The sequence below is a fragment of the Oryctolagus cuniculus genome, chromosome 20 (assembly GCF_051225735.1).
Source record: "Oryctolagus cuniculus isolate XC-2025 breed Fujian yellow rabbit chromosome 20, ASM5122573v1, whole genome shotgun sequence".
Taxonomy (NCBI): Eukaryota; Metazoa; Chordata; class Mammalia; order Lagomorpha; family Leporidae; genus Oryctolagus; species Oryctolagus cuniculus.
In genome coordinates this window covers 39,065,401-39,074,902 of record NC_142886.1, presented here as the reverse complement: position 1 = coordinate 39,074,902, position 9,502 = coordinate 39,065,401, and the positions used below count along the sequence as shown (strand labels likewise).

Sequence of the window (9,502 nt, the reverse complement as noted above, 5' to 3'; positions counted from 1 at the left end):
AATTAACAGCACGAATTTTGATTTTTATGGTTTGCCCTCTATTTCTTTTATAGACTTGAGGGTATCACCAACAATGGTCCTGATATGTAATCAGTAGTAGCCAGCAAAGAAATTACTTGCTTGAATTTTTACAATATTTCAAATATCTGAAATATAAAATTCCATAGCAGGAACTCAAGTTTCAGAAAATAGATTACTAAAGTAGGTTTTGTAGCTCATATTTAAAATGCCTAAGAAATGTCCACTTTTGATGTGTTGAATTTGGGGGGTCTTTCCCTAACATCCATGTTTGCGTTGCTTTTAAAGGATACAGATGATAGAATCTCATCTAGCAATAAAACTTTGAGCTTTCTGATGTGACAATAGTAATAACGGATTGTATACAGTTGTGACAATGAGGACTGGTCAACTTTGTTTTTCTCCTCTAGTATTTATGAATGGCCGGTTTTCTAGCCACCTTTGTGCCTTAGCTGTCTCTTCTGGCCTTGAGTTACCAGTTGAGGATAGTTTAATTAAGCATGTTTTGCTTCACACACTACCCTTGGGTCATTAAAGATTGTAATGGAAAACATGAATAATGGGAAAATAAATTAGTTAAATGTACTTCAACATGTAAATAAATAAATAAATTAGTACTTCAATATGTATCATGAGATCCACAAGGCATTGTGTTGAAAAATCAAAGACACACAAAAGTATTTCTTATTCTTCTACATCCTACATAAAAGGATATTTTTACATCCTCATAAAAAGTACATATAACCAGCAATTAATGTATCACAATGTACAGCAACACAATATCTCATCTCTTCTAAGTTCATTGCTTTAAGTAATCAAATCTTTTTCTTAACAGGGTATGTCAAGGAAATCACTAATGAATTAACAGATTATTATTTTCAAAACCAAACAAACCCCACAGCTGAAAAAGAGAAATTCTGGGTGTCTGTCCAGAGGGAACCCCGCATAAGCCCTTTTAAGGTCTCAAAGCTATTTCTTGGGGCTGAATTCTTTCCGTCCTTTTAGTAGGTGCCAGAAACTTAATCTGTGTTCCTTTTCACTTTCAGAGTCTGCTGAGAATCTACCCTCACTCGGTGTTTACTTCTCATGGCATTTATGTAAATTCTCTCCTCTGAGATGGTCCTTCTTCCCTGCCTCTGGACTGCATGCAGATCAGAAGTCACAACTGAAATGGAAAAGATACCCTCTTGTCTCCAGTTGGTGATTTGCATGTCAGAGGGAGTAGAATGGACAACATCCCTTCCAACCTGTCTACACCACACCGGAGTCGTATTTTCTGGGCAGTCATATATTTTTTTAAGATTTTATTTATTTATTTGAGAGGCAGAGTTACAGACAATGAGAGGGAGAGACAGAGAGAAAGGTCTTCCGTCCGTTGGTTCACTCCCCAATGGCCAAAAAGATCGGAGCTTCGCTAATCCGAAGCAAGGAGCCAGGAGCTTCTTCCAGGTCTCCCATGCGGGTGCAGGGGCACAAGGACTTGGGCCATCCTCCACTGCCTTCCCGGGCCACAGCAGAGAGCTGGATTGGAAGAGGAGCAGCCAGGATTAGAACCAGTACCCATATGGGATGCCAGCGCTGCAGGCGGAGGATTAACCTACTGTGCCACAGTGCTGGCTCCATGGGCAGTCATATTTCTTGAAAGGACAGCAGTTTGTTTGGGCTTTTGTCGCAAGCTCAAGTTCTGCTATTTCCCAGTGAAACCAGAGAGCAATACAATAAAGGTTGACTTCACTATCATGAATTCATACTGCTTGCTGTAAACTTTGTGGCTGTCATTCCGCACATAGCATCTTTTAAGGGTGGGTTTCAAATCATTTACACAGGTATTGAGAAATCCTGCTCCTGAGTTAGAAAGGGAAATGACCCGGCCAGAAACGGATTGCTCCTAATGCTGAGGTTACAAGTGCCTTCCACTTGAGCTATCACCACAAGGTGAGTGGGGTCCTGGAAGCAGTCTTTTCATGAAGGGGTTGTTGACCATGTCCAAAACAGTAATTAAAAAAAATTCTAGGCATCATTGCTGTTATTGTAAAATCGAGCCTACCTCGTGATTTCATGACCTAAACTCTGCTTTCAGCTTTGAGGTCAGCTACACAAATAAGAAAATGTGCACGTGGGAAGTCAGGTTTTGTTCCCCACCCAGTGTGTGGGCCAGACGGCCCCGTTAGGCAGCAAGAAAAACACAAGGTCCTGGGGTGGAAAAAAGACTGAGGTTAGCAGCCGGGCGCTGACATCTCCGGGCGTCAAGGCCGCCCAGGCCGGTTGCAAGGCCGGTGCTGGACCAGCCGGCGCGTCCCGAGGGAGCACGCCGGAGTCGGGGGTCGTTGAGGGGTCTGCTGGGGCCTGGGTGGCCTGGCGAGGGCTCAGCGGCCACGGCGGCTCCACACGCGGGGTACACCCCGGAGCAGAGGCACCGCGCGAGGGCTGGAGCCGGAGCTGGAGCCGGCGCCGACCCCGGGAGCGCCCGGCCTTTCCCGAGCTCCGTGAGGGGCGGGGCGAGCGCGGCGGGGGCGGGGCCGCGCGCCGGGCGCCCGCCTGGGATCGCGAGCGCGCTGCGCGGGCACGCCGGGCTGAGGCGACGAGGCCGCGGCGGGGCGCGAGCGCCGCAGGTGACCCGGGCGGGGAGCCGGGTGCGCGAGCGGCGGCTGAGGAGCCGCAGGCTGGAGGCGGGCCCTCGTTCGGCTCCGCGCACGGCCTTGGCGCTGCGGGCTGACGAGACGCGGCGAGCTGAGGCGGGCCGAAGGTGTGGGGCACCCACTTGACGGCCGGCGGCGCCCCCCGCCCGGGCCCTCGGCATGTTCCGCGAGGCGAGGGTTCTCCTCCCGCCCGTGGGCTGAGGCGGCAGCGGCGGCCACAGAAACGGGATGCACTTGCGGGGCGCGGCTTAAAAGACGCGGCGGGCGGGAACTGCGGGCCGCCCACGGGAGGGCTTTCGTCGCCCGGCCCCTGCCGCCGCTGCCTCCCGCCGCCACCGCCGCCGCGGGCCCGAGCCGGAGCGGCGGGGTGGGCGCCCCGACATGGCGGCCCGGAGCGCCCCGAGCTGCCACCTGCGGCTCGAGTGGGTGTACGGCTACCGGGGCCACCAGTGCCGCAACAACCTCTTCTACACGGCGGCCAAGGAGATCGTGTACTTCGTGGCGGGGGTCGGCGTGGTGTACAGCCCGCGGGAGCACCGGCAGAAGTTCTACCGGGGCCACAGCGACGACATTATCAGGTACCGGGGGGCGGGGGCTGCGGCGGTCACCCCTGCAGCGGCTCGCGGGGGTTGCACCTGCGGACCTTGGGGGCGTCGTGACCGCTCCTGCGGGGAGGAATCCGCAGCCGCCTGGCCCCGCGTCCCCCGGGCTAGCACCCTGCACACGCCTTGCCCACTCTCACGGGTCCCTGCGGTGAAATCAAGGACCCGTTCCGTTTGCTGCCCCCCCCCGCCCCCATCAGCATTACGAGAACCGCGAAAAGGTTATTTTGTTGGCATTTTGCTCCTTTAAATCTCGGAAGAGGGTTCTTATTAAATGAATTCCTAAAGCGCCGGGAGGGGAAAGCCTATACCTAGCAGAGAACTGACCGAAGCCCACGAGCCCGAGGCTGGTCCTGGGAGGGCGCCCGGGGCGGCATCGGGAGGGCACTCACCTCTTGGCCATAATTCCGAGTCCAGCTTTCACTGCCTGTTATTCTCGGCAGATAGGGAAGGAACCCCCGGCAGCCAGCAGGCAGCTCATTGGATGTTAAAATGTGCAGTTTGGGATAGGTTTTATCTGAAAAAGTTGCTAAAAATAACTCCGCTGGTTTCCAGTTCTCTTGTGCCACGTTCATTCTAGTACTCCTGTGTAAGTTTACTTGTGTATTTTATTTTAACTCGCATCACGGTGGGTTGTTTTGTTGTTTGGTGTTTCTGTGTTCTTTCTTGGGCGGTATCCTGAAGTTGGTCCCAGTGCTGGTTCACACTTCTTTACTGAGCCGTACATTTGGAAGGGAATTTTCAGTCAGTGTCTCAGTAGAACTTTTTGGGTAAAGTTAAGAGCTCCAGAAATTGCTCCAGGCCATTGCTCATTGCCTCAAGCCCAACGTTTTCGTCCTTTACAAAGGAGAATGTGTTGGAAAGATTTTGAGGATGCGTTTGTGTGCTGCTGCTGGTTTTTAAACAGAAATTCTAATTGGGCTTGATGATTCCATTTTATTCCCTTAATTATGATCCAAAGGATTTTAATTAGGCTTCTCACCTCCAGGATCTTGTTTTGATGTAGGCAGGAAGCTCTGATGCTTAAATGCTGTAAAAAATGGTTATTCCATTTTGTATCTCCGTACATCTACAGTGTGTTAAGAGGCCTGGGACAAATGGTAGGACAAGATGGAGTCAAGAAAAGCAAAATTTGAAATCGTAGACTAAGAAATGAAATGATGTTTTAAAAATTTATTTAGACACAAAAATGGAGTGTTTTCAGATTGTATTTAATGCATTACTCTGGGAAGGAAACTGACAAGTCATCTCATTTTTCTCAAGTTAGGATTCTCTGTGTAGTATTTATCAGGACTACATACCCATTAATATTGCTGACTAAAAGAGATAAGCACTCCGTAGTTTATCTTGTACTAATTGTGACTTTCCCTCAATTTCCGGTCCTTATCCCTATTCCTTTAAAGTCTCCCTTCTTGTCCACGTGTTAGGACTCCTGAAGTACCAGGCACGCCAGCTTTAGCTACTTCTAGCGCCTTGCCTGAAGCCCTCCTGCGGATACTCAGCCTGGGAGGTGGATGTGAAGGCGTTTGAGATGTCTGATGGTGCACGTGTGCTGCATTTACTCCTGGTATATAGGAAATCAGTGTGTAGTATGGGACTTCTGAAAGTAAATAAGGTTTCTTTCTGGTGTCACACTGCTTGAATAATATAACATATTTCAAAATTGCAAAATGTTCCAATTTTGTCATGATTTGATACACGTGTGTGATTTTATGCAAATGATAATCCTTAAAATAACCTTCAAGAGTGAAAAGTTTCCTGAAAAATTATAATTGGTTACTAAAACCTGAATCATGAAGCTTGAATTGGTGGTACAAATTTAATATAATACTAAGAATATAATTTAGAAATAAGTAAAAAGACTTCGGAAATTTTATTGCAAACAATGATGATAGAGATCATTCTTTTTTTTTTTTTTTTTTTTTTTTTTTTTGACAGGCAGAGTGGACAGTGAGAGAGAGAGACAGAGAGAAAGGTCTTCCTTTTTGCTGTTGATTCACCTTCCAATGACCGCCGCGGCCGGCGCTCTGTGGCCGGCACACCGCGCCTATCCAAAGGCAGGAGCCAGGTGCTTCTCCTGGTCTCCCATGGGGTGCAGGGCCCAAGCACTTGGGCCATCCTCCACTGCCCTCCCAGGCCACAGCAGAGAGCTGGCCTGGAAGAGGGGCAACTGGGACAGAATCCGGCGCCCCGACCGGGACTAGAACCTGGTGTGCCGGCACTGCAAGGCGGAGGATTAGCCTATTGAGCCGTGGCGCCGGCCTTAGATCATTCTTGTTTGTGAAATAGATTAGGGAAATACTAAACTTCTGATTTTTTTTTTTTTAATTCACTGTCTTGACCTATAAGTATAGAAACTACTCTAGTCATCTTTCTGTCCTGTCACAGCAGAAGATGTAATATTCATAAATATAATGAATGGTAGAAAACACTGTTGTAATTCTAGTTTCAGTAATAAAAAGTCAGTGCTGTTTTCATCATTGGCTTTATTTCCATATTTGCTTGAAACTGTAAAAGTTATTGCTCAAATATGACTTAGTCTGAGGCTAAAACTGTTGCAAAAGGAGCAAGTCATTGTCCTTAGGTTTTGAATCACAACCAGTCTGTCATTTGCTTACTACTGGTCTCCTATTAATGTCATCTGGGATTGCCAGTGGTGGTGCCATTTTTTTTTTCTTGCTAGGTGCCATGTCATTTATTGAAACAAAACGAAACAGGGCAAACACATTTCTTAGTAAGTGTAGTTTGTTAAAAATCCTGTTAAAACACGCAGGTCAGGTGGTGTAGGACTAATCGAGGATCACTGTGAGAAAAGCTCTCAGGCCCTGTACCTGGGAGCCCAGAGAGGCAGCAGGAGACACTTCTGAAAGGAAGAAGCCCCTCACCCCCTCGCCGTCACCCACTAAATCCCTCCAGAAACTACCAAGATGCCTGGAATAAAAGGTTTCAAGTTCAATAGTCACAATCTCCAAATACAAAAAGTAATTACAATTCAACTGAACACAGAAGCTGGTGTGTGAAGTTATAGGGACGCAAGACATCCTATAAAAAGTTAGGTTAAAGATGATTTGGGTTTTGTGTTTTGAGGGTGTGGCTTTTCCTCGGTCACCTGAGTTTGGCAGAAATGGTTATCTTGATGAAATATCAATGGCCAACCCACAGTAAAAATGGACACATTTTAAAAATTAAAAAATCATAATTACCAAAAAAAGTTACTGTTCCCTCCCTCTGTATTTTGCTTTCTAAACTTAAAAAAAAAAGTTTTTGCCTTTTTTTTTTTTTTAAATCCTGAAAAGTAAACAGTAAAACAGCTCCTGGAAGAGTTTACAACCAACTGCATGAGGGCCTGGGAAGCTGAGGAGCAGGAGCAGGGTCAGGAGGAGACTGCAAGAGGGGGTTCTCCCCTCAGTCGCTGTGGCCTCACTGCTGATGAGAGGGGGGATTCGTCAAAAAAGAGGTAGGAGGAGAGGTGGGAGGTAGGGGCCCAACAGAAAATAAAAGATGATTGTTGCCTGTTTGAATCCAGAGAAAAATGCCTGGCCTGGTGTGGGAGAAGCCAGTCAGCAGGGACAGCTGAGAGTTAGGAACTCAATCCAGGTCTCCCCGATTGGTGGCAGGAACCCAACTACTTGAGCCATCACCAATGCCTCATAGGGGGCACGTTAGCTTGATGCCAGAAGCCTGAGCTCAATCCCAGGCTCTCCAGTATGGGATGTGGTGCTTTAGCAACTAGGCCAAGTGCCTGCCCCTGCATTTATTTTTAATTCAATTTTTTTTCATGAACTTTCTGAATAGCTTGTATCTATGTGTACCATACTTCTCTAGTCACTCACCTCTTAGTTATATTTATGTCACTGATTTATGCAGAAGTAAAATTCAATATAAGAAATACTTGTATTCATAATACAGGATTTTTGAGTCATTTTTTCTTTTTTTATCTCAAGTTATGCTGATACAATTCTCTAATCATGAAATGTTTTTACAACAAGTTTAAGATTAATTTTTAAAATATTCTAGACTACTACAAATTTATCATAAGGTACACATCAGTAATCTGGTCTGTATGTTGAAACCTGCCTGACTTTCCAAAGGATGCAATAGCTTTTAATATTTGTTCATCAACAATTTTTCGCAAGTTCTTAAAGTTGTGAATACTATTGATAGTTTTCACATCATTTATACTAGTGAAGGTTATTGATGGGGTATAATTAAGTTGGTGCGTTTTGGTTTTTGACTTTGGCTTCCTTATGGGACTCACCAGGACATATTGTTTATGTATTTTGTAGGTATAGAATTTGAAGTTCCTTTTTTTGTTGTTAAAACATGGTGAATGTATCTCATAAAATGGTGATGAGCTGAAGTGACAATGCATTTAAAATACCTTGGAAAGGATACTGTACTATATATATAAGTACTTCAGAAAACTCATGGGAAAATGGGATTAAAAGATAAATTTATTTTGGTACAGAAACTTTTTGGAACCCATTCATAGTTTCTTCACAATATGCAATTTCCAAAAATGTTTTGAAGACTCCTTGTGTGAATGGAATTCAGGGTATTTTTTTTTTTTTGCATCAAAATAAGCATATCTTTTAGTTCCATTTCTATGAACTTTTTGAAGTACTCTCATGTTTTCAGGTTGGGATAATAATAATTCTTGATTGCTTCTATGTATGGCTTTTTTTTTTTTTTTAAAGACAACATGTTTGTTTTAAAGTGCTGCAGCCAATGCTGTCATCCTGATTCCCATGACTATAATTCTTTACATAAGCAGTCTGGGAGATGAGCATAAACTCTCCCCCAAACCTGTTACCAGAATTTTTTTAAAGCACTGTGTAATACTAAAAGCAGTTTTCAGAAAGTATCAGACTATATGTAAATTTAATAAAATGTCTTTGTGTTTATCTATAGGTAATTTTCATGGACTTTGTAATGATTGGTAAAATTTCCCTTTATATGTCTTGATATTGAAACATTCTTATTTGCTTTTCAAATACTGTATAATTTAAGGGATAAAACTAAAAGATATATTTAGAGAAAGATAAGAACTATGTAGAATAATAGTGAAAGTGTCTTAAATATATATGGACTGAATATTTGTACAGGAAAGAGCCAAAATTTTAGATTTGCATTATAACTTTTTCTTTACAATTTTATTATGTCTTTTTTTGCAGATATGTAGATAAATAATAAAATGTAATGTTTTGGATGTATATTAAGGTAAACATGAAATAATAAGTTTGTAGAAACTATTGTAATTTGCTTTTTTTTCACTCCTCAAAGAAAAATTTTTTTGACAGGCAGAGTTAGAGAGAGAGAGAGAAAGGTCTTCCTTCCGTTGGTTCACTCCCCAAATGGCCGCCACGGCCGGCACGCTGCACTGATCCGAAGCCAGGGGCTTCCTCCTGGTCTCCCATGCAGGTGAGGGCCCAAGCACTTGGGCCATCCTCCACTGCCTTCCCAGGCCACAGCAGAGAGCTGGCCTGGAAGAGGAGCAACCGGGACAGAATCCAGCACCCCAACTGGGACTAGAACCTGGGGTGCTGGCGCCGCAAGCGGAGGATTAGCCAAGTGAGCCGCGGCGCCAGCCCAAAGAGTCTCTGCCTTAAGATATTCAGAGTTTAAAGACTCAATCAAAGTATCAAAGTACTGTGTGTACTAGGGATAGTATTAGTGTAACTGTAATATGTACATGGGTACATGATACTTCACAATGATGTTTCTTAGAGAATATAATACCAAGCTGAGTCAGGAAAACAGGAGTAGTTTGAAGAAATAAATGAAGGTATTGCATTTTGGGAAGAGCTAACATTGTATGGAGTGGTCTTGTTATGAGCGAATAATGAGTATCTAAAGGAATTAGGAGAAAATAATGAGTATTTGAGTTATTTCTGCTCAGTGCAGTTCCTTTTCTACTTACTGGTGGCTCTATTTTTTTCTTCTTTCACCACAGTTCTTATCAAGATTGCCAAATCCAGTGGTCAGTTATCATTTCTCATCTTTTTTTGATTTTTCATTATTATTTAGTACAGTCACTCTCACCTTTTTTAAAAGATTTTATTTGAGAGGTGGAGTTTTAGACAGTGAGAGGGTGAGACAAAGAGAAAGGTCTTCTGTCCGTTGGTTCACTTCTCAAATGGCTGCAACAGCCGGAGCTGCGCCAACCTGAAGCCAGGAGCTAGGTGCCGCCTCCTGGTCTCCCATGCGGGTACAGGGCCCAAGCCCTTGGGCCATCCTCCACTG

General features: G+C 44.7%; 1 protein-coding gene and 1 long non-coding RNA gene across 13 annotated transcripts in view; one reads left to right on the top strand and one right to left on the bottom strand.

The window, feature by feature from the left end:
• Positions 1-1,340: 1,340 nt before the first annotated feature.
• Positions 1,341-3,767, bottom strand: LOC149120142 (uncharacterized). Of its 2 annotated transcripts, none has more exons than XR_016226445.1 (2): positions 3,652-3,767; positions 1,341-1,539 (listed from the first exon to the last, which is right to left on the bottom strand). It is a non-coding gene; the product is annotated as an uncharacterized LOC149120142 (long non-coding RNA). The 2 variants fall into 2 exon arrangements; XR_016226446.1 differs by lacking the exon at positions 3,652-3,767 and adding an exon at positions 2,066-2,172.
• EML5 (EMAP like 5) overlaps positions 2,906-9,502 on the top strand; it is a 173,485-nt gene continuing 166,888 nt past the window's right edge. For all 11 annotated transcript variants that reach the window (XR_016226443.1, XR_016226442.1, XR_011385002.2 and 8 more), the window contains exon 1: positions 2,906-3,235. Coding sequence is in view for 5 of the 11 variants with exons in the window: in XM_070065495.2 (XP_069921596.2) it covers positions 3,039-3,235 (197 nt within the window). In the remaining 6 variants the exon portion in view is untranslated. The remainder of the gene's footprint in view (positions 3,236-9,502) is intronic.